The sequence below is a fragment of the Notechis scutatus genome, chromosome Z, assembly GCF_049901735.1.
Source record: "Notechis scutatus isolate UNSWTSFEM ecotype Mainland chromosome Z, rNotScu1.2, whole genome shotgun sequence".
Taxonomy (NCBI): Eukaryota; Metazoa; Chordata; class Lepidosauria; order Squamata; family Elapidae; genus Notechis; species Notechis scutatus.
Genome location: NC_142025.1, coordinates 67,059,203 through 67,085,770, shown reverse-complemented (window position 1 = coordinate 67,085,770; position 26,568 = coordinate 67,059,203). Strand labels below are relative to the sequence as shown.

Here is a 26,568-nt window from a genome sequence, read left to right as displayed (position 1 = left end):
GAGCGTTCCTCAATTCAAGCTCAGCCTGTGAGAGCGGAGTCTGAAGCACCTCCCACTCTGGATGCTCCTCGCAGCTCGCCGAGAAGGGGTGTGTCAGGTAAGAACCAACGCCCATTTCCAGTCCATCACTTTTACTTTTTCCTGATCCATTTCAGTTCCCTCGTTTGACACTCAGTAGCCCAGGTAGTCTAGGGAAGTCTTGTGAACCTCATATTTTGACAGTTTTACATACAGCTTTGCTGCTAGGAGCTATTTCAATACATGGTGCACTAACTTGATGTGCTCCTCCACCATCTCAATGAATATGATAATGTTATCCAGGCAGATTAAGACCCTCTTGTATAGGTGCTCATGCAGCACCTCATTGATCAGCTGCATGAAGAGGCGGGAGGACTCCCTGCACTTGGAACGGCATAACTTTAAACTGGAAGCTGCCTAATGGGCAGTGGAAGGTGGTTTTCCATTCATCCCCCTCCTTCACCACACCTGGTAGTATGCCTCCCTTAGGTCGAGCTTTGTGAACACCTTGCCCTTTGCCAGGTGATGTAGCCTGTCTACTAAGGGGCAGGAGTCAGGTTAATGTGAAGGTTCCAAGTAATACCCCCAACAGAATCAAAACTCTGAGGCAGGCATATTCCTCAAAGTGTAGATTTATTAGACATGTCATGTTGGCACACCTGGGGAAACCCAACTCTAAAGTCCCTTGAATTTCCCCCTAGTAAAAATACTTTTTTCCTCCTCCTGCCCCTGCAGACCCTCACATGGCCCAATCAAGTCACAGTCCAAAGTTCACCTGGACTCATATTCCGCCTCCTTACACCTGGTGGGAACGTCCTTGGATCTCAGGAGAAAGAATTTCATTTTGGTTACAAAACCCTACCTATCTCTACCTTCTCCCTCCCATTCCCACAGCTTGTTCAGCCACCGCTGTGGCAGCCCTGAAGACGCCAAGGACAATTGCTTCAGGGCTGACATGTGCCATCTGCTTTTCTTGCTACCAAGTAATTATCATCTTAAACTTTCCCCAATCCTTTCATCTAAGTTTTAATCCTCTATTCTTTGCTTATTTTAAATCAATATTCAACTATATATAAATAGTAAGAATTGAAATACACAGAAAGATTTTGTGTTTATTTTGTACAATGAAGAGGAAAGGTCAGATTTTGTATTAAAGTATTGAAACATATAATTCAGGAATGCCTAAATTTTTACTACGAACTATAGATTATTACTACTTAATCAGATTTTTTTTGTTGATAGTCAAGTAAGGAAAAGAAATATTCTTGTTTATGAAAGTAGAATAAAAACTAATTATATGGTCAAATGTATGCAAAACTTCAAAGAAATAATCTAGTACCCTAGCAAGAAATGCTATTTGGGGGGGAATCAATGAAATATACCATAATCCAAATTATACAGTAGTTGAAAGAAAATTGGTATAAAATAGTATAATAAAAAGGGAAATTCATTATGTGTATTAGTAGTCAGAAAATCAAAAAATAACCACAAATATTTATATTACTGTAGATCTATTTCAAGAAAACATAAATAAAAAATAATTTTGTGTGTGTTTGGGTACACACACACACACACACACACACACACACACACACACACATGTATATGCATGTATGCATGTGTATACATACATACACACACAAACACAGTGAAAGCTGCAAGAGCAACATTGAAAAAAAGGAACCTTGCTTATAATAAGACCAAAGATTGGCCAATATCATTGGCAAAATTTGCACTATATATGCTTAATGGAAGTTTAATTAACCAAGAACAGCTCCTATACAGTACATACTACATGTTGTACAGCAGAGCAAATTTAAAGTTTCAAAAATTGTTTTTAAGAAAAAAGTTATGAGATCAATGAGATATAACTCATGAGAGGATACTAGCAATGATCCTTAATCTTTAATATATAATAACCTAAGTTGTGCTCTTAAAAAGTGAGAAGGAGGTCTGCATTACTGGAAAGTTTTCCCATATTTATTATATATGTTTAGCATTTTTTTATGTTTGTTCAACTGTTAACCATCCAATATAGTCTTTTTTTACTGTTGTACTTCATAATTCTAAATAAAATATTTTAAAAAAAATTGAGGTTTTTTTTTTGATAGTCCTTATGGGAACAGTGCTCTGGGGCATGATGTCTTTCCTGTTATTTTGGTAAAGAAGTTATAGTATAGCCATCATACACTTTCCTCCAGTAATATCACAAGAAAATAATTCAGTGCAGTCCGATGCATGCCTACTCAGAAGCGCCTCCTTCAGAGTTCAGAATGTTTCACCTAGGTAACTGGATATGGTTTTGCAACTCAGAAAAATGTGATAGCTAATAGGAATTGGGATTGATTGACCTTTCAGAATCAAGTGTTTCTCTGCATACTCATGCTGAGGCATTATCATTTAAATGTTTGGCTGAACTGGATAATTTTGGGCATGCATCATTATACATGCAACCTGTTCATTGCTCTCTTGGTAAATTGGTATGATTTCTTATAACATTGTTTTCCCCAGCCTCCCCCCTCCCTTTCAGAAACCTCTGCAGACCCACTTGGTTTCCTAGGTTACAAGAATGGCTGAATTTTCCAATTTCATTATTGTTTCTGTTTTAGCTATATGAATCATTCTTTTGCCTCCCATTTTTTATTCTAGTTTCATCAGCCTCTTAGAATCAAACTTGTTTCATGTTTGGAATACAATGTGCCAGTATACTAATGCTGAAATTACACACTGTGGAGAACTCCCAACTCGTCTGCCGTTCTTTCCATGCTATTCCCTTATTTCACAGAATCTTCTGCAAGGTTGCTTTCAATTTTAAAAAACTGACTGCTACTGAATTAAATTAGATAACAGATCTTAATGCACACAAGATATACATGCACCACCATTGAGAAGTTAATGTCTATTAAAAAATTACATATGTCTGTTGAGTTTTAAGAAATAGGAATAAAGCTGTATTCGCTGTAGATTAGGAAGAATCATCAGACAGCTAATAGCTATATATTACAATATAGTGTCATTGGTTCAGTGCACACCCAGCAATCTTTGATAGACTATAAAGAGTTTACTCATGAGACTCAAAATATGCATGCAGTTGCTGGAAGCCATTCGTTACTTTTAAAATAACTTCCTTTTCTATATCGGGGCCAAATTTGGCTTATATCAAAATGAAAGCATCATTGCATAATTTAATGTAATATTTCTGGCATTTGAGAAAAATATCCTACCCTCAATAAGTTTAAATAACATAATAAAATATAGCATATTAAAAATCATTCTTATGTATCACATGAATTGAAAATTTTGCTATGGGTATTATTTTTCCTTCTGCATTTTGAGATCAGTTGGTGCTGTACAGGAATGTTGCATTGATAGCAGCACCATATATTGTAACAAATTGATACAGTAGCCAAGTCTTACTGCTGGTCAATATTCCAAGAATGTTGTTTAACCATGGATGAACAGTGTGCAGTGTTTACTTGGTTTTCAAGGCCTTTTCTTCCACAGGAATAACTAAGTCAATAATCATAACTTCGACCATAGTTACACAAAAATCAGGATTTTTTTTAACAAACTAAGGAGGAAACAAGATAAATCCTATTTGGGGATATTTTTTATGTATAGGAATGGTTAGCATGTTAAATAATGTGCTCAAATCTTTGTTCTTTTAAATAGACCTGTTTGGATTTTTTCAGGTTTTCTACAAACAGGGTTATTGGAAATAAAAACTACAGTAGAAGTTGATCTGTAAAGAGAAGCTAACAATGAAGTAAATGTTTATTGCAAATATTTATAGGTGATTTTATTGGAGGATTTGGGGTGAAATGATAGCATGAATCAGATCCCTTTGGTTCGTTGACAGTATAATTTCATAAATTAGACACCACATTATCACTTGTCTTTTTGGTTGTGATGGATTAGCCACATGGCTGCAACCCATAAAAATAGCAGGGTATAACTAATTTATCTGTAAAACATACTATAAAATATACTATTGCATTTAATTACACTATATCGCAAGATAGTGTTGAAGATACACATTTGAAGCATACTCCAAAGCAGTCTGAAACTTCCTTTATTCTTTAAATAGTTAAGTTAGATCAGGGATCTCAAACTCAAGGCCCAGGGGCCAGATCTGACCTGTAGGGTGCTTAGATCTGGCCCATGGGTCTGCCCTGGAAACAAGGAAGGACTGGCCCACAGTGCCTCTGCCAGCAAAAACAGAGCATGTGAGGGTCACAGCTGGCCCTCCTGAGCTCTGTTTTTGCTGACAGAGGATTGCAGGAGGCAGTCACAGCCAAAAACGGAGCTCAGGAGCCCATTTTCACTGGCAGAGCGCTCAGGCCACTACAGGCACCCCAACACGAATGACTTGGCCAAACTTATCCTGGACATGCCCACCCCAGCCCCCCAAGGTCAAACACAACCCTGATGTGGCCCTCAATGAAATCGAGTTTGACACCCATGGTTTAGATGCTTCTCTTTCTCCTTCCCTTTCCCAAAATAACATATCACTTTTGGTTTTTTTTTCTGGGACAGTATTGGTAGAAGATAGTATGTGAGCTCAGTTTCTAAACTGGGAGCTACTGAAGAAATCCTTCTCTATTGCCTCTATCAATGCCTTCCCCTTTGTATCAGAAAAGCACCCATCAAGTCTCCCTGATCAGATCAATTCCTAATCTTGGGCCACACTTTTATGGCCCAAAGGTGGGATTGTAGAAAGTTAGCACCCACCCCTCTCCTAGAAGAATGAAATATTTTAGGAAATATTTAAAAAGCAGAATATTATACCTCCCTGAATGAGAAAAGGAGAAACATGCTCTTGGAAAGCAGCCCCCCACCTTTGTTAATAGCCCCAGAAAGACTGGGCCATCCTATCAAGAAGACAAAAGGCCTCCAGCTCCAGGGTGATGGAATTAAGACATGACCCTCCAGGATATAAAAGGATTAGCCCTCTATCCATCTAGCAGCAGAGCTCACCACGTGGCACCTGGGGATATTACATCACCCAGCACAGTTCAACCAGGCTTAATTTAGACAAACTTCTAGGATTTGCACATGACCCCTACAGCAACCAATAGGATACATTTCTTGAACAGGAACAGGAAGCTCTAGGGCAAGGCCCAAGAGAGGGTATAAATAACACTGTCTACTCCATATGTTCAGCTGCACCACAAGTGGTGCACGAACTAAGTTAGAATATCAGCAGATAGCCAGAATCTGCAAAGATGAAGTCAGGATAGCAAAGGCTCAGAATGAGCAAAGACTTGCAACAAAAGTCAAAGATAATAAAAAAGTTTCTTCCAATATATAAAAAGAAAAAAATCAAGGAAACAGTCGGTCCACTAAAGAGAGAAGATGGCAAGGAAGTAACAGGCAACAGAGAGAAAGGAGAGAAAGCAGATTCTTTGCATTGGTCTTCATGCAAAAAGAAACTATAGTTCAACCCACCAAAAACATAACTGTAAAAGACAGATCAGAAATAAAAGTTAAAATAAGCAAAAAAAAAAAAATAGTAAGAGAACACCTGTCTGATCTTGATGAACACAAATCACCAGGGCCTAATAGATTACATCCCAGAGTTTTAAAGGAGCTGGCAGAGGTAATCTCAGAACCACTGCACTATATCTTTCAAAAGTCCTGGAGCACCGGAGAACTACCAGAGGACTGGAAAAGAACTGATGTGGTTCCCATCTTCAAAAAAGGAGAAAAAAAAACAGACCCAGGAAACTATAGACCAATCAGCCTAACAGCAATACCCGGGAAGATACTGGAAAAGATAATTAAAAAAACCAGATCTGCCAACATCTAGAAACAAGTAAAATAATAACTAGCAGTCAGCATGGGTTTGTTAAGAACAGATCATGCCAAACCAATCTTATTTCATTCTTCAATATAGTGACTAAATTAGTAGGCCGGCAAAATACTGTGGACATAATATATTTAGATTTCAGCAAGGCATTTGACAATGTAGACCACAACCTATTTCTTAGCAAGCTAGAAAAAAGTGGAATAGATAGCACCATCACCAGATGGATTCGCAACTGGCTGACAAACTGTACTCAACGAGTAGTCCTTAATGATCTAAGTCTACATGGAGGGAAGTAAGCAGTGGGGTGCCACAAGGTTCCATCTTAGGCCCAGTACTCTTCAATAACTTCATTAATGACTTAGATAGGGGAATAGAAGGGGAATGTACCAAATTTGCAGATGATACTAAGCTGGCAGGAATAGCTAACACCCAAGAAGATAGGCTCAAGATGGATCTTAACAGACTCGAACACTGGGCCCTATCTAACAAAATAAAATTAAATGTAGAGAAAAGTAAAGTCCTACACTTAGGCAAGAAAAACCAAAAGTACATATATAGACTGGGTAAAACCAGGCTCAATAGCAGTAACTGAGAGGGATCTTGGAGTCTTAGTGGACAACCAGCTAAATATGAGCCAGCAGTGTGCAGCAGCAGCCAAAAAAGCTAATGCAATCCTAAGTTGTATTAACAGAGGGACACAATTGGCTTGGCTAGTCTGGTGAACAGAAGGACAAGGGGAGACATGATAGCAGTGTTCCAATATTTGAGGGGCTGCCACAGGGAGGAAGGGGTCAAGCTATTTTCTAAAGTGCCTGTAGGCCAGACAAGGAATAATGGATGGAAACTGAACAAGGAGAGATTAAACCTGGAAATAAGGAGAAACTTTCTGACAGTGAGAACAATCAACCAATGGAACACCTTGCCCTCGGAAGTTGTGGGAGCGCCATCACTTGAGACTTTCAAGAAGAGATTGGACTGCCACCTGTTAGAAATGGTGTAGGGTCTCCTGCTTGTGCGGGGGATTAGACTAGATGACCTACAAGGTCCCTTCCAACTCTGATTATCTGTTATCTATCTGTTAGATGGACATTTCTTCCAACACCTTTCTCCTTTTCTATCCCTTTTTGGATGCTCAAATGCAAAATGGGAGACATTTCTCCTTGAGTTTGACACCCCTGTTTTAGAGTCTGTACACATCCTTCCAGGAACATATACCTATGCAAGGGTCCTCTTTGTAGTCTTCAGTTCAGCATTCAAAACCATCATTCCAGACATTTTTCTAACTAAACTAAACCAGTTAGCAGTACCTGAACACACTTGTAAGTGGATCACAAAATTCCTAACAGACAGGAAGCAACAGGTGAAGCTAGGCAATCACATCTGATACCTGTTTAATTAGCACAGCCCCCCGCCCCAAGGTTGTGTGCTTTCCCCACTTCTCTTCTCCCTATATATAAATGACTGCACCTCATATGATCCATCTGTTAAAATACTGAAATTTGCAGATGATACAACAGTGATTGGTCTCATTCGAGAAAACGATGAATCCACATACAGACAGGAGGTTGTACAACTTGCTTCGTGGTGTAACCGAAACAATCTGGAACTGAACACACTCAAAGCTGTAGAAATGGTGGTAGACTTTAGAAGAAACCCTCCCATACTACCACTTCTTACAATACTAGACAACACATTATCAATAGAGACCTTCAAATTTATAGGTTCTATCTTATCACAAGACCTAAAATGGACACCTAACATCAAAAACGTCATCAAAAAAAGCACAATAAAGAATGTTCTTTCTGCGCCAACTCAGAAAGCTCAAACTGCCCAAGGAGCTGCTGATTCAGTTCTACAGAGGAATTATTGAGTCTGTCATCTGCACCTCTATAACTGTCTGGTTTGGTTCTGCAACCCAACAGGACAGACACAGACTTCAGAGGATAATTAGGACTGCAGAAAAAACAATTACTACCAACTTCCTTCAATGGAGGACCTGTAGACTGCACAAGTCAAAAAAAGGGCTCTGAAAATATTTACAGACCCCTCACATCCTGAACATAAACTGTTTCAACTCCTACCCTCAAATCGACGCTATAGAGCACTGCATACCGGAACAACTAGACACAAGGATATTTTTTCCTGAACACCATCACTCTGCTGAACAAATAATTCCCTCAACACTGTTCAGCTATTTACAAAGTCTGCACTACTATTACTATTAGTCTTTCTCATCACTCCTTATCACCCATTCACTCCACTTGGGACTGTATGACTAACTTTGTCGCTTGTATCCTTATGATTTATATTGACTGTTTCCTAGTATGATTTGATTTTTTTATTGTACCCTATGACTATTAAGTGTTGTACCTTATGATTCTTGACTCTTGATGAATGTATCTATTCTTTTATGCACACTGAGAGCATTTGCATCAAAACAAATTCCTTGTGTGTCCAATCACACTTGGCCAATAAAGAATTCTATCTATATAATCTGCTTTGTTACAAAAGTTTAGGTGTGATATATCCAAGACTCTTTATAAATAGAGAAATCCAATTCTTGGAACATATTTAACCACCAGCTATTTCTAATTCTTTCAAAGAACTAGTTTACTACTGTATGGTAATTATATTTAAGCAGTATGAAATTACCAATGGAAATACTGTGTATAGGTTAACATTTCTTATGGAGTCTATTTAATCTGCAATGTTTTCATTTTTGAACAACTCAGATTTTTAATTTTTAATTCTATGGAATGTATTTAATATGCATGTGAATTTATTTTTTTACTGAATAGGATATTTTTTAGATTTCTTTTACATTACACAAGTTTATTTTTATAAGATGTTTGATAATACTAAAGTTTTTTAGCCTGTATGAAAGCTTTCTCCAAGGTGCTCAAAGCTGATTTTATCAGAGTACTAGAGACTATCATGGAATGAGAGTGTCAGGCTTCAGTCAGATGCCCTAATTAATTCATGAGCAGGCCAGGAATGCTTCACGAGTTGACAGAGAGTTAAGGCACGTGTATATATTACGATTTGGTTGATTTTGCTAAAGTATATTCCTTTTGTGATTTTTCAGAGATTTTAAAGGCATTACTTATTAACAAAGAGTTATTACAACATTGTAATATATTCAACTCAGATTTTCCACAGAGTTGGGAATTTTAGGTTATATGGGTAGTCCTTAACTAACAACAGATCGTTTAGTGACCATTCAAAATTACAGTGTGACTGAAAAACTGTGACTTTAAGACCATTTTTCACACTTTTGACTGCTGAAGCATCACCATGGTCATGTGATCAAAATTCAGATGCTTGGCAGCTGACTCGTATTTATGACAATTGCAGTGTCTTGGGATCATGTGATCGCCTTTATGATTTTCTGATAAGCAAAGTCAATGGGGAAGGCTGATTTCACTCAACAACCATGTTATTAATTTAACAACTGCAATGATTCATTTAACAAGTGTAACAAGAAAATTATCCATATGTGTGTGTGTGTGTGTGTTTGTGTGTGAATTTAAATTAACCTTTCGTGTCTGTCTCAATGATCCATTCATTGCATTCCAGATATGATTTCCAATAGCAAATTAAATCTTAGATTTAGAATATCTGAAAATATATACATAATGTGAATGGCTTATATGGCCAGTGATAGAATGGAATATATCTTGTGAAAAAAATGAAAAAGTATTCAGCAAAATATATGGTAGTCTGGGCAACCTGGCAAAACATGAACACTTCATAGTAAAACTGTTCTTTTCACCACTTCAGTCTATAGGAAGCAGAATAAATTCTTGAATCTTTATGGTATCTGAGACCCAAACATTCTCACAAACACATATCTGCCCTAAGAGAACTAAGTAAGACCACAGATATATTGCCTCTTTCTCTCATCTGAAATCCCCACATACCCAATGAGGACAAGTTCATTTATATAGTTTTTTATTTTTCTATAGCCTATTGTGGAGCAGGGCAACAAAAATGTATTTTATGGTAAAAAATTTATTTTTAATATCAGTATTCAGTTATTCTGCAGTTGGTAAATTATATATTTTAATGCTGTAATAAAGTTTACTGAAGTGTTAACATCTGATTATAAATGTAATATTATGAATATAGCATAGGATTTGGTTGCATTTTTTAAAATTATCTCACTTTTTTGCTGTTTCTACAAACTGTTAATTTTAGATTGTTAAATTAATATTTGAATACTTCTTAAAAATCAGTTTGTGTGTGTGTGTGTGTGTATATAGTTTCTCATCTCAATTTCCCCCCTTAAGAGAGAAGATGAACATGTATGTGTTATTAAATTTGGAATAGAGGCTTCTGAATACATGAGAGCATGATGGAAATGTATGCTGTGCTGATGTTTTGTGAATGGAATCTGATGCATTTTATAGGTATAATATGGGGGGGAGTTGAATTGTAGCTGTATGTACATATACATATACATATACATATACATATACATATACATATACATATACATACATACATACATACATACATACATACATATATATATATATATATATATATATATATATATATATATATATAGGCTAGCACCAAATTTAAAACAGAAACAGGCTGTGAAAGCCTGACTCACAGACGAACACAATACAGAAACCTGATGAGGGCAGATGAGATTCTGCCGAAACATCGCTACAACTTTAAAAGCACAACTATAATGACGTGGGAAAATACCCGAACAAAGCTGAATACCATACATACATACATACATATTTCACAAAATGTGATTATAGATTTAGTATTGTTTTAAATTAATAATCATCAAACCTTTCCTCAGATATATTGATTAATTGATGACACTTTAAATTAAGTTCCATTTTCTTTTTTCTCTCTCTCTTTCTCTGATGTCTTTTTTATTAAATGTTCTGTTTTTGGTAAGACCCAAAATGCTCTTCAGCTCCATGAGAGGATTCAATCTTCTAGTATGGATGCCAAGTTGGAAGCACTGAAAGATTTAGCCAGTTACTCACGTGATGTAACATTTGCCCAAGAATTTATCAATCTAGATGGGATTTCACTCTTAACACAAATGGTTGAAAGTGGCACTGAGTAAGTATTCTGTTGTAACTCTACTACCGTTTTTTGTACATTTTTCATAATTATCTTAAGGTAAGCTTTGCAAATTTATTCATTGGACCATATTTTGAAAAATGAGTGACCTGATCCCTCGTTCTATTGAAACCAATTAAATATGTAAGTGAAATATGTTAGAAAGAATTGGTACTTTGGTGAAATTTAAGATAATTGATTTATCAAGAAACCAAGAAGAACAGAGTTGGAAGGACCATAGAGATCTACTAATCCAACCCCAGCTCAAACAGAAGACCCTATGCCATTCTGGACAAAAAGCTGTCCAATGTCTTCTTTAAAATCTTCAGTGGCATCCACAACTTCTGGAGGCAAGTTGTTCCACTGACTAATTGTTCTCATTGCCAGAAAATTTCTCCTTAGTTCTAGATCGGTTCTCTCCTTGATTAGTTTGCATCCATTGCTCCTTGTCCTGCTTTCAGGTGCTTTGAGAATGGAAATTGACCTCCTTTTCGTTGTGGTAACCCCTCAGATACTGGAAGATGATCTCACTCTTAATCCTTCGTTTCATTAAACTACACATTCCTGTCCATTTGAAAATAATGAGACTATACTACATATTTTTGATAGCTTGTTTCCCCAAAAGCAGTCTTATTTATGACTGTAACCTACTATAGAAAATCCTGACATTGAGCCTAACAGAAATCCAAAATTTCTATTAGTAAAGTCATGTAAGTTTCTTGAATATAGATTAGATGCTAATGAAACTGACCTTAGTAGTCTTTAAAATAACTGGGACTTTATTACATTGAAATGAACCAAAGTTATGCAAATTAACTTAATCTGAACCCAGTCCCAAAGTTTTATTTGCATAATCTAGAAAACCAAATATTAGATGTCCTAGAAGAGCCCAAACTCTGTGATACTGTAAAGTTTTCTAATAAGAAGACAACATCTAAATAATGAGTTTTATGAAGTGATGGATAAGTCTGTTGAAAATGATATTACTGGGTGAAATTTATTCTACATGATTTCTGCTTTGGAACTAAGTAATTTAATCACATTGACATGGAATAAATTACTTACCTTCTAGGTTGGCTTGACTAGACTATGTTAGGTCAGAAAAATAAATAATTTAACAAGGCAAGTTCTCTTTGGGAAGCAATTTCTTAAATTCATTGTGACATACTAATATTGTTTCATACATCACTCACAATTTGAAAATTTTAAATTTTGCATTAAGAAATAGAAAACTATATGCAAATTAAAATAGCCCTTTTACTTATTTAATTTAGACAACAATGTCTAGATATATTTTTATAATATGTAGTTACACATTTTACGTATTCTAATTAATACAATCCACATTATGAAGACAAAAAAAGATAATATAGCTTTTCCAACCAAGTTTCCAATAGCTTCAATCCATTAAAAATTAAACACAGTTTGGGGCAAGCCAAATACATCATCACCTCATAGCTATTCCTGTCACATAATTAATTTGAACCCACAAATTAATTTGACACCCCCCATGAAAACAGCATCATCGGGATTGAGGGAGATGCTCACCTTCTACTTACTCTGACAAAATTGAACTGAAACCTTCCAAATCATAATTACTTCAGGAAAAAGACTTCTAAAAGGTCACTGCAATCACACAGAAATAAGGATGCTGCACGCTGCAGTGGCATACAAATACAGTTAAAACTGCATTATGTTTTTCTTTGTTAGTTATGAATCCCTTTGTTTTACTTGTAAGAGAATTACTCATGGAACACTGAGATTTAGCAATGGCACTTGTCCAATCCTTCAGTCCCAACAAAGAATAGAAGGTATTTATTGTCAATTTAAAAATAGGATTTATTTTACATAATAAATGTTTTACAGTATTTGGGAAGAAGTAGGTTGAACGTTTATGCATGATAGTTTTAGAATTGCACAGTTGAACTAATTTCTATGCTATCTCTAAAAAGGACCAACAGAGAAAGCTCTGGCATCTTCAACATGGTTTTGCTACGCTAGGTCTTGGCAACTTTTACTTTGGAAATAAGTAATTCAAGTATTATCAGGGATGAAATAGGATTGTCCCATTTTATGGATTAAGTATTTTGAGAATATCTCTAAAGCCGATGAGCATCATTTTTAATTTACCATTGAGAACTGCAAGGATCATATTTGGAATCAAGTTCGGAAGGAAGGGTACATTTAAAAAAATAAATTAATACAATTCTTCAAAATGTTCATGTTTGCAACTTTTTCAAAAGTGCAAATTAGCCAATCAAATGGGATGAAGGGAGTTATAGTATAATACTTCTGAAGAAAAAGCACAGGCTGGATAAGACTGTGAAAAGTGATTGTAATTTACAAATTCATACTAGATTTTTTTTAATGTATATTTTTTTTTATTATGACAACATTTAAAATTATAGTGGAAGAACTGAGCTTGGAGTGGAAGACTGGGATTTTATGCCTCCTTTCCCAGAAGTTCTTTGGACTTTCACACTCCGAAACTGCTTCCAGCATGGCACTTATCTTCCAGGGACCACTGCCCTAACCCTAAGATGTCAGAGAGCTAAGGATATTGCAGCTTATGTTTCCCTTGTAGCAGATAAAGGAAGAGGATTTCAATAATGCTGCTTCCTGGCAGTGGTGGGCTGCAAATTTTTTAACAACTGGTTCTTTGGCTGGATAGGCATGGCTGGTTGGTCATTTGACTGAGTGGGTGACATCATTCATCATACCCAACCCTCCTCCCAGCCACTTGCCTCAAAGGAAGAGGTAGGATTCAGCCCATTGGGGCTAATCCCACCACTAGCTGGCCTCACTCCTGCCCATTTTTGGCCTGTTTTTGGATCATTTCAAGCCGTTTTTGGAGCCATTTTTAGGCGGCTTTTTGGCCATTTTCAGGTCGTATGTTGTGCTGTTTTCTGGGCCGTTTTTCAGGCCATTTATGGCTTGGAAATAGCCCTGAAAATAGCCTGGAAAATGGCCTGAAAAAAGGTCCTGAAAACACCCCCCAAAACAGGCTGTTTTATAGGCTGTTTTCTGGGTTGTTTTCAGATTGTTTTTCAGGCCATTTTTTGGCCTGTTTTCAGGCTGCTTTTTGGGCCATGTTCAAAAATGGCCCTGAAAATCCCCCAAAGGCCTGAATATTTAGGTAAATATTCTTGTTGTTAAATATATATATTTGTAATGTTTTTCTCTCTCTCCCTCCCTCCCTCTTTTTAGAGTGAATCCATCTAGACAGAATTTTCCAGGAGGCAGGGTTTAGATTCTTTATTACCAATTGTACAATCATATTTTATTCTCTATAAGTTGTCCTAACTGGATTTAAAAGCAAATACACTTCTTTTATGTAATTAGAGGTTTTGCCAGATATGCCACAAACGAATTGTCTCATCAAAGCTCGGAAAAATTCATCTCAGCTGGAAATGACTCCTGGCAAATATAAGATTGCACATTCAGCAAGTATTACGTTTTGTGGTGTAGAGAATTCTAAAAGGAACTGTTGTTCTTTTGGTAGAAAGCCAGCTCTATAATACAGAGCCCCATTGGGACCAAACAGTGAGCATATTGTGGTAAACAAACGCTTGAGCAATCATCTTTTCATTATTATTTCATAGTTCTGTATTGCCATTGCTTTTCAATTATTTTCCCCCTTATATTAAAATTAAGTATGAACAAAAGTTTGTGGTTAATTGTTAATGCTGCCTGAATTATTGAACATGGTGCATTTTTATATTATTTGAATTATGTGGCTTTTTATAAGGAATTCAGTTTTGTCACAATAACACTCTGAATTGTTGGAATACATCTAGCCTGATAATTTTAAAACATCAGTCATCATTCACTATCTACAAATGACAAATGTGATGTTAATTTTCAGAGCAACATGCAAAGTTATGTCTTGCCTGTTCTATCGCCAAGCAAGAGTCATATGAATTCATGTTATTTCTCTTGTTAACTTCATGTGAAGGGTCAACATATAAAATAGTGAATAGATTACTTATTCTTCCAATCTGATATAATGAAAAGTGTCATAAAGATCTGGAAGCATTTTCTAAAATAAACCTATATTTTTATTTATTTATTCAATTTATTGGCTGCCCATCTTATCATAGGCTAACTCTGGGAGGCTTACAATGTTAAAAGGATAAAGCTATACAAACCAATACACAATATGAATAAAATATTATAAACCAATGAAAATATAAATAACCCACTCTAACTAAATAGGGAGGCAGTAAGATGGGTGAAGGGAATATTTTATATTTTAGTTTGATTTAAATATTATAAGGCACTCAGTATATATAGCACAATAGAAGACACTGTTGTTGGTCAATAGTTACAGCCTAGGAGATGTTAGTATCAAGAGAGGAATCTTTCAAGGAAATTCATAATTGTTTCTTACTGCACTGATTTCTCTGTCAACAATATTGAATAACTCAGGCCATGGTTACAAACATCAAAAACATCTGTCAGGCTATCCCACCTCCATCTGCAGCTATATGAAAAGATTATCTGAAAAGAATCCCTGATCAACACTGTCAAGAATATCATCACATTGGAGTTTGGACTGGACAAATGTGCCACCTTCACCATCAGTAGGGGGAAAGTGAAAACTAAAGGATCCTTATACTCAAAAATGGTCAACCCATACTAGCAGTCCCTAAGAATTTCTCTCTCTTTCACACTCACACACAAACACACACACACACACACATCCCTCTCTATCCCATATATACACTCTCTCACACACACCTTTTCCCCCTCCCCCCTCTCTATCCCATACATACGCACCTTTTTTCTCAAAGAATCCATTAGTTTGAAAATCCCAGCTTCATCCACTTGTGTATCACTGTAATTCCAAAAGCTCATTCATTGTAGCTCTTTGCTATGGAAGGGGATAAAAAGTTGTGAATAAATTTTTATCCTTGATAATTCTGCTAAAAGTTTGTAACATTTTCAGCACTTAAAAATTCAGTACTTCAGCACTTTTTTGTTTAATTTATTTTCCCCACAATAAATCTTTGTTGAGTTGATTTCCACTTCTTTCAAGTATTTTTAACTCATATTGTTATATATTTGAGTCTGTTTCACTTGAATGATTGCCAAATGTGTTTTACTGGTTGTGTGTTATTAGACTTTATAGTAACTCTTAGCTAAATTCAAACAGACAATGTCTTTATGTTTCTCCTTACCTGAAACTTTTTAATTTTTTGTAGACGATATCAGAAATTGCAGAAGATAATGAAGCCCTGGTAAGAACCTTGATTGGCTTATGACCCTGCAAACTTCCTCTTCTTTGCATGATTAAATTTCAAGCCTTCTTGCTGATTTTATTTATTTAAATACCTATGCATATTTTCATCCAGTACATTTTCTGCTTCTCTTTACTGTTCTTTTAGTCCTATTTGCCACAATTTTATTTTTAATTTTTCATTGCTTATATAGAATGGATACCTTATATTCCTGTGGCTAAATTTTTGCTAGTGCTTTTGTAGTTACTTGAGTGATAATTTATTTTATAAATCATTGTATATACTTAATAGTGCATGACCATAAATCATGAACATTTTAATTTCTAACATGTGGCAGCTGGAAATGATGGAGGTTGAAATTCAACATAGTTTGAAAATATCAAATCAGTGAACACTATTTTCAAATATTTCAAATTCCCAGAGGTTGTGGGAGGAGCTGCTGGCTGCTTGTGAAGGAAGCAGAGGGTGAGTAGAAAGGAGAGAGGCAGTTTGAATTGCTTCCATTGCATTTCAAATTCCCAGAGGTTGTGGGAGGAGCTGTTGGCTGCTTGTGAAGGAAGCAGAGGGTGAGTAGAAAGGAGAGAGGCAGTTTGAATTGCTTCCATTGCATTTCAAATTCCCAGAGGTTGTGGGAGGAGCTGCTGGCTGCTTGTGAAGGAAGCAGAAGATGAATACAAAGGAGAAAGACAGAATCATATAACTATGAACCAAGAATACCAATAATACATTTAGGGTAAGTGCGCTTGAGATTGTGATTTTATTTTATTTCAAAATGGCTGGCTTAGTTCAGAGTAATACTTGTTTTACAGCTGTCTTTCACAGTACTCTTTTGAAACTTGAATACTGTCCTCTTTGTAAAAAAATTACCAGTCTACATGGACAGATTACGTATCTAGAATCTCTAATCTGTGCTCTCTAAGCAGAAATTAGGCGCCCAATCCAGCCATCTATTGAGCTGCCATGCTACCAGCCCCCACTACCACAAAGATCCTACAGGAAAAGGGCAATATGGACAACCGTGGGATCTGGCAGGGTGAGAGCTGTGGACCATAAACACAAAATATTTGCTGTGTCCCAGCATAACAGATACAGTGCCCTTGCTGACCTTAATAGGGACATTAAAGTGACAGGTCAAGGTAGTTGTGATAATAATAACTCAAATAAGCCGATGATCATGGTCCTAGAAGAAGAACTTATTTTGGAAAGGAGAAAGTGTGAATCAGCTATTACGCACCCGTCACACAAGAAGTGCAAGGCATCCAAAAAGAGAAGCCACCTTCTGGTTGGGGACTCAATTGTAAGGGATGTAAATTTAGGGAAGGATACTGAGGTTTTGAAAGAGGTCAGGTGTCTACCAGGTGCCACTGCCAGCAGGGACAAGAAGCATATTCTTAAGGTAGTCAAGAATGCCAGCAATGATAATGCTATTGTATAATAGTTGATGCTATTATACATCTTGGTACAAATGATCTGTCCCAGAAGGATGTACTTTCTGTTCAGAAAGACTTCCAGAGCTTGGGGTATGAACTTAGTAATATGGGCTATAGGCTTATCGTTTCAGAGGTTATAACAATATACAAGGAACAAAAAGGGAAAGGGCAGTGTGCAGCAGAGTTTAATGTGTGGCTAAAGGAGTGGTCTAAAAGGGAAGGTTTTGGTTTTATTATGTCTGCAGCTGGTCCAATGAAAAACTGTACAAAAGAGATGGTTTGCATCCATCAAAGAAAGGGACTGAGTTACTTGGCATTAAATTCACAGATTTCCTGGGTAAACATTTAAAATGAACAGTGGGGACAGAGAATTAATAGATTCAGAACATTTCTGTCCCCAGGAACTCAAAATTAATAAGGATACCAGAGCATGCAAAATAGATGTTTTTGCAAGTAAGATTATCAACATTGATGGCAACCAAAACCAAGCATTTTATAGTGAATGCCACATCATGTGCATTAATCAAACAGGTGGCAAGAAAGTAGAGGCAGGCAGGCACAACACAGGTTATGTAGACAGTAAACACAGTGTCAGACATAAAGATCTCAAGTGCCTACCCTGTTTCTCCAACAATACGGCCTCCCCCAATAGGAAGTCCCAGCATGTTTTATAGGCATGAAATGAAATTAAGCCCCTCCCCCCAAATTAAGGCCTATATTAAAACATGCAAAATGGTGGGGAATGGTGGGGGGGGGCTTGCCATTAGGAAGTACTTTTGTTGCACATCCGGATATGGTCCTGCCTGCATTGACCCCGATATGAAGTGCCCCACCAATGCCAAGGTCAACATCCAAGCCATCGCTGCCCGCCCACCCAAAGATGCAAGCGGGGGGAATTAAGTCACCCCCGAAAAGACAGCCTAGCCATTTTTTCGGGGCTCAAAAAAAAAAAAAAAGACCCGGCCTTATTATATGAGAAACACGGTATATACAAATGCACAAAGTCTGGGGAACAAACAAGGTGAACTCGAACTATGAATACATGAAGGTAGATATGATATAGTTGGAATAACAGAAACTTGGTGGGATGAAACCCATGACTGGAGCATACTGGTAGAAGGATATAAACTATTAAAAAAAAAACAGACCCCATAAAAGAGGAGGTGGAGTTGCACTGTATGTAAAGGACCACTATATTGCTACAGAAATGCATGAAACCAAAGATGAAAACCTCCTAGAATGCATATGGGTCAATATAAAAGAAAAAAAGAATGACATGGCCATCAGTGTATATTATAGGCCACCCAATCAAGCAGAAAAAATAGATGTCCTTTTTGCCAACCAACTAACAAATATATGCAGGAAACACACAACAATAGTAATGGGAGACTTCAATTATCCTGATATCAATTGGACAACTAATTGTGCACCGTGAGAAATCAAACAAGTTCCTAACCAACCTAGCTGACAACTTTGTTGTCCAAACTAGAGGGACAGCCATACTGGACAGCCAAACTGTGAAACTAGAGGGACAGCCATACTGGACTTAATTCTACAAACAGAGAAGAAGCGATAAGAGGGAGTTGAAACTGCAGGAACCTTGGGTGAGAGTGACCATGTCATACTAGAATTCAACATAACACAAACACAAGCAACAGAACATAATGATACCAGAGTCTTGGATTTTAAAAGAGCTGATTTCAATAAAGTCAGAGAGAACTTGGGAAAGATTCCATGGATGAAAATCCTAAAGGGGAAAACAACTCAAGAATCTTGGGAAACTCTGAAAAGTATGATCATAGAAGCCCAGACCAGCACAATACCACTGAGACAGACAAACAAGAAATCTAAGATGAAACCAGCATGGCTGCACAAAGATCTCTCTGGCAAATTGAAAGAAAAAAAGGACAAGTACAAAAAATGGAAAGAAGGACATACAACTAAGTTAGAATATCAGCAGATAGCCAGAATCTGCAAAGATGAAGTCAGGATAGCAAAGGCTCAGAATGAGCAAAGACTTGCAACAAAAGTCAAAGATAATAAAAAAGTTTCTTCCAACATGTAAAAAGAAAAAAATCAAGGAAACAGTCGGTCCACTAAAAAGAGAAGATGGCAAGGAAGTAACAGGCAACAAAGAGAAAGGAGAGAAAGCAGATTCTTTGCATTGGTCTTCATGCAAAAAGAAACTATAGTTCAACCCACCAAAACATAACTGTAAAAGACAGACCAGAAATAAAAGTTAAAATAAGCAAAAAAATAGAGAACACCTGTCTGATCTTAATGAACACAAATCACCAGGGCCTAATAGATTACATCCCAGAGTTTTAAAGGAGCTGGCAGAGGTAATCTCAGAACCACTGCACTATATCTTTCAAAAATCCTGGAGCACCGGAGAACTACCAGAGGACTGGAAAAGAACTGATGTGGTTCCCATCTTCAAAAAAAGGGGGAAAAAAAACAAGACCCAGGAAACTATAGAGCAATCAGCCTAACATCAATATCCAGGAAGATACTGGAAAAGATAATAAAAAAAAACCCAGATCTGCCAACATCTAGAAACAAGTAAAATAATAACTAGCAGTCAGCATGGGTTTGTTAAGAACAGATCATGCCAAACCAATCTTATTTCATTCTTCAATATAGTGAGTAAATTAGTAGACCAGCAAAATACTGTGGACATAATCTATTTAGATTTCAGCAAGGCATTCAACAACCTACTTCTACTTCTTAGTAAGCTAGAAAAAAGTGGAATAGATAGCACCATCACCAGATGGATTCGCAACTGGCTGACAAACCATACTCAACGAGTAGTCCTTAATGGGTCTAAGTCTACATGGAGGGAAGTAAGCAGTGGGGTGCCACAAGGTTCTGTCTTAGGCCCAGTACTCTGCAATAACTTCATTAATGACTTAGATGGGGGAATAGAAGGGGAACTTACCAAATTTGCAGATGATACTAAGCTGGCAGGAATAGCTAACACCCAAGAAGATAGGCTCAAGATCCAGATGGATCTTGACAGACTAGAACACTGGGCTGTTTCTAACAAAATTCAATGTAGAGAAAAGTAAAGTCCTACACTTAGGCAAGTAAAACCAAAAGTACACATATAGACTGGGTGAAATCAGGCTCAATAGCAGTAACTGTGAGAGGGATCTTGGAGTCTTAGTGGACAACCAGCTAAATATGAGCCAACAGTGTGCAACAGCAGCCAAAAAAACTAATGCAATCCTAAGTTGTATTAACAGAGGGATACAATCAAGATCAAGGGAAGTACTAATACCACTCTATAAAGCCTTAGTAAGACCACACCTAGAGTACTGCATCCAGTTTTGTTCACCACATTATAAAAAAGATTTTGAGACTCTAGAAAAAGTACAGAGAAGAGCAACCAGGATGATTAGGGGACTGAAGGCTAAAACATACAATGTACGGTTGCAGGAACTGGGCTTGGCTTGTCTGGTGAAGAGAAGGACCAGGGGAGACATGATAGCAGTCTTCCAATATTTGAGGGGCTGCCACAGGGAGGAAGGGGTCAAGCGATTTTCTAAAGTGCCTATACGCCAGACAAGGAATAATGGATGGAAACTGAACAAGGAGAGATTTAACCTGGAAATGAGAAACTTTCTGACAGTGAGAACAATCAATCAATGGAACACCTTGCTCTCAGATGTTGTGGGAGCGCCATCACTTGAGACTTTCAAAAAGAGATTGGACTGCCACCTGTCAGAAATGGTGTAGGGTTTCCGCTTGGGCAGGGGGTTGGACTAGATGACCTATAAGGTACCTTCCAATTCTGATTACCTGTTCTCTATTTTAGCATCTGTTATGATTAGAATGCTTTTATGTCAAAAAAATTTCTGAATGATATATTTCTGTATTTAATAGGATGCACTGTGTATTTTACTTCTCGCTGTCAGTTGTAAATTGCAAAAAATTCTTGAGTTGAGATGATATGGATATATGTAATTAATTTAAAATTATCGAAGAAGCTTAAAATTTTGTAGACAGAGAACTATTTGTAATCTTATAATATCATTTGCTTGCCAAATATTTGTTACTTTCCATTTTTTTCTATGATGTTGTAATATTGCATCTTCAAAATTCAAATTTAATTTAGATTTTTCAAGTTAAGCTATTATAAAATAATTCTAATGTATATTCCAAAAATGTTAGGCCATCTAATGATGAATTGCAGGATATCTCTCCACTTTTTCTATGTAAACTTTACTCTTCTCTTTGTTGTTAGGAATGATAGTCACCTAACAGTTGGGTTGGCAATATATAAACCAAGATAGTAATTTAATACTGTATCTTTAAGAGAATGCTGTAATTGTGATTGGCTGAGGTTCCTCCAACGGCCATAAGATGGAGCCAGAAACCTGGTTTCCTTCTTCTTGCATTCCCTGTTTTTCCGTATTGCCTGATCATCGTTCTTTTGGATTGCTGTGAGTCTTGGAACTGTTAGCAAATTCCGTTTACTGAAATTTGTTTATGATACTTGACTTCGTTTTTGGATTATCCCTGGACTGATATTAACTGCTTTAACCATGTATGATTTGGACTGTTTGTTGGACTTTGTTTACCTGTTTACTGGAAGTAAAACCTACATTTTACTATTCAGTGTATCTGTATGCTGATCGTGTGTTATTCAACATCACTCTCACTACATTTCCCTGAGTGCACTCATTCTCCTAACGGGGAATACCTCAACACTGGTTATGGGCCCAGGCCATACCAGGCTCAGATAACTGAGAGTTAGTGTGAATACACAGTACCGTATACAGACAGATGTTTACTGTTTAATTGTGGGTTACTGTCCTGGTAAAGATGGCACAAGACCCATCAACAAGTCTATCACTGATAACCCAGTTGGATGGAACAAACTATGATTTCTGGTCTATGAAATGTAGTCTACTTCTGCGTAGGGAAGGATTATGGGCTGCAGTTCAGAATCCACCAGATGTAAATGCTTGGGATCCAAATAATGAGGATGCCAAAAAGTTAGCTGACATTAAACGGAAGAACGAACGAGCTCTTTGTATAATTGGACCAACACTGAGTGACCAGCAGCTAGTCCATATTTGTGGAGAAGAGTCTGCTGCTAGGTATTGGGAGAATTGGAAGAGGATTTATGTTCATGACAGTGTAGGTGCACACATACATCTTACACGTAAACTGTTTAGAGCACGTCTTCTGAAAGGTGGAGATATATTAGCTCATTTGAACTTCATGAAAAGAACTTTTCAAGAGCTACATGAAAAGGAACTGATTTTTTTCAGAGCTGCATCAGGTTTACATCATTCTTTCCTCATTGGATGAAAGTTATGATGATTACGTATCTTCACTGGAAGTCCTGACCAGAAATGAACTGACATTGACTGACATAACCGGACAATTGTTAGAAGAGGCAAGAAGGCTGGAAAGAGACCAACTGAGAGAAAAACAACCACAAAAAGAGAATTTGTTTTCAACTGCCTATACTGTTAGGAAATGTTTTTCTTGTGGGGCTAGGGGACATATAGCTAGATTCTGTAAGAAGGGAAAACGACAGAATGCTGGTAATCACCAGAAGGCTAAGAAGAATGTTAATTTAGCTATGTCTAGCAAATCAACTGTAAACCATGATTTGTGGGTAGTTGATAGTGGAGCATCACAGTGCATTACTAGAAATATCGAGAGGTTTGTAAAGATGTCTATGAGTAAGCAACATGTATCATTGGCAAATGGATGGAAGATGAAAGCATCTGGTGAAGGTACTGCATATTGTTCATGTGTTAATGAGCATTTAACTATGTTCTATGTACCTAAACTGAAATTTAATTTGTTATCAGTAAGGGCTTTAGTTAATATTGATAATGTAGAAACCTTTAGGGGAGATAACTGTATAATAGAGAAAGAGGGTAAAAGTGTTACTGCTACTTTAGGGAATGATTTATATGTTATACATGATTACCAGTTGCAGATGGCGAACTCGGTGTATAACAATGTTAAGCCACATGACAAATGTATACATTTACTGCATAGACATCTGGCGCACATTAATTTCAAAATGCTGAAACAAACTGTTGACTTGTCAGAGGGAGTAAAATTAAAACCCTGTAGCAAGTACTTAAACTGTAATGCCTGTAGTCAAGAGAAAAGCAAGGTTACTCCAGCAAACAGACTGAATGGGTTTAAGACCAAAGAACCTTTAGAGGTTGTGTTTGCTGACATAATTGGTCCTAAGAAATCCAGTTTGGGAGGAGATGCCTGCTATAATGGATCATTACTCACGATACGGTTTCTGCTATTTAATGAAAAACAAAACAGAAACATTCCAACATTTCTTTAATTGGCCAAGGTTTGCAGAAAGAAAAATGAAACATAAAGTAATTACTTTAGTTACTGATAACAGGACTGAGTTTATTAATAATAGATTCCAAACAATGTTAAAATTGGCTGTTATCGAGCATAAGCGTTCTGCACCTTACAGGCCACAACATAACTCGTTTATAGAACGAAGAGGGCAAACATTACAAGCCATGGCTCACACTATGTTATCTGATTCAGATTTGCTTGAAACACTGTGGGGTGAAGCCATAATGTGTAGCAACCATGTGTTAAACAATGTGGTGAACACAACAACTGGTGAATTGCCATTCACTTGTTGGCATGGCAGAAAACCAAATTTATCTACATACATTTGGAGCTCCAGCATGGGTGCATATTCCCTCACAAGTAAGGGCAACATAGAGCTAGGAAATTATTTTTCGTAGATTACGAGACCAACCATCGATTGTTTAGATTCTGGGCTCCAGGCACAGCTAATATTTACTGTAGCGCTAGTGCTAAATTGCTTGAGCACGTTGGGTGGAATAAGCTAGAACAGGAATCCAACAGTGATGTAGTTATCGACACCCAAGTAGTCCCTAATGATGAGATAGTTAAACCATCAATAGCCATTAAAGAAGAAGAACAGGAACAGGAGGAGGTAGAAGAACAGGAGCAGGTGGAACAGGAGAGTACACCAGTAAGCCCTGAGTTACCTAGACGTTCAACCCATGTAACACGACCACCAGACAGATATCAGGCTAGTATTGCTAGTATTCCTACTTACGATAATGAACTGAAACTGTATCCTGCTAAGGATCAGGCTGCTTGGCAGGAAGCAATGGATAAGGAACTGAAATCTTTACAAAGTTTGGAGGTATATGAAAATCCCAGATTACCACCAGGTAAGCATGCCATAGGGTGTAAATGGATTTATAAAATTAAGACAGGTGTGGATGGGACTGTTACCCATAAAGCCAGGTTAGTAGCACAAGGGTTTGATCAGTCAGCCAATGACTACGATGAAGGCTATCACATTACGAGCAGCATTAGTGTGGGCAGCTAAAAATAAATACACCATTTAGATGTTGAGACGGCGTATCTTCATGCACCATTGCAACATACTATATATTTAAAGAAGCCTTTAGGTATAAAAACTGATAACAAAGCTGATTGCTGGAGATTAAAAAAGAGTCTTTATGGCTTGAAGCAATCAGGCTATGAATGGAACCAGTGCATAGTTAAGGAATTAACAAAGATAGGTTTTGTAGATGGCATGGCTGATCCATGTTTGTTCAAAAAGGAAAGTGATGGTATAGTTTCATTGTTGCTATTGTTCACTGATGACACTATCATTAATTACAAAGAACGAGCAAGAAGCTACTGAGATTATTTCACCGTTAGAGGAAGAAAATTAAAATAAAACATTTAGGAGAGATTAAACAGTATCTTGGTTTAAAAATAGATAAAAACTAGGGGAGGATACAAAATCTCATAGGCAGATAAAATTAACCAATTACTAAATTATTTTAAAATGGAACTTTGTAAACCGGCTAAAACACCATTGAGCCAGGAGTTTAGCAACAGTGAATGTGTAAAGTCCTGGTTTTGATAAAGACATTTATCAATCCTTGATTGATAGTTTATCCTATCTTAGTAATTGGTCTAGACCAGACAAAGCATATAGTGTTAACCAATTAGCCAGGTTTAATGCTGAGCCCACTGAAAGGCACTGGAAAGCTGCTAAGTGTGTGTTGAGATATTTTAAACAAACAATGCATTATGCATTATATTTAGAGCCTAAGTATGAACTAAGTTTAACTGCATATGCTGATGCAAGTTTTGCTACAGACGTAACTACACGTAAATCAACGTCAGGTACTGAAGTGTTATTAGGAAAGGTGTTAATTGGATGGCGGTCTATTTGACAAAAACATCTAAGTTTATCAACAATGGAGGCTGAATTCTCATGTTTGTCTCTATTATGTACGGATTTAGTATGTTATAAACAACTATTGATACATATGGGAATTAATGTAAGGAACCTTTTGTTGTGGATGAAGACAACCAATCAGCAATTCAGATGGCTTCCAATCTCGCTGTAAAGACAAGATCAAAACACACCAATCTATGATATCTAAATGTGAGACAATGTGTTCAAAGTAAAATGATTACACTGGAGTACTGCATGTCAGAGAATCACTTTGCTGATCATTTTACGAAAGCCCAAGGCACTATAAAACATAAGGCTTGCTGTGAGGAATATGGATTTAAACCGCAAGGTTTTATATATTGTCCTACCCAAACGGGAGAATGTTAGGAATGATAGTCACCTAACAGTTGGGTTGGCAATATATAAACCAAGATAGTAATTTAATACTGTATCTTTAAGAGAATGCTGTAATTGTGATTGGCTGAGGTTCCTCCAACAGCCATAAGATGGAGCCAGAAACCTGGTTTCCTTCTTCTTGCATTCCCTGTTTTTCCGTATTGCCTGATCATCGTTCTTTTGGATTGCTGTGAGTCTTGCAACTGTTAACAAATTCCGTTTACTGAACTTTGTTAATGATACTTGACTTCTTTTCTGGATTATCCCTGGACTGATATTAACTGCTTTAACCGTATGATTTGGACTGTTTGTTGGACTTTGTGTACCCGTTTACTGGAAGTA

General features: G+C 37.0%; 1 protein-coding gene across 11 annotated transcripts in view; it reads left to right on the top strand.

The window, feature by feature from the left end:
• ELMO1 (engulfment and cell motility 1) overlaps positions 1-26,568 on the top strand; it is a 536,034-nt gene that overhangs the window by 196,730 nt on the left and 312,736 nt on the right. For all 11 annotated transcript variants that reach the window (XM_087947669.1, XM_087947675.1, XM_087947674.1 and 8 more), the window contains 2 exons: positions 10,749-10,918; positions 16,123-16,158. In XM_087947669.1, coding sequence (XP_087803795.1) covers positions 10,749-10,918; positions 16,123-16,158 — 206 coding nt within the window. The remainder of the gene's footprint in view (positions 1-10,748; positions 10,919-16,122; positions 16,159-26,568) is intronic.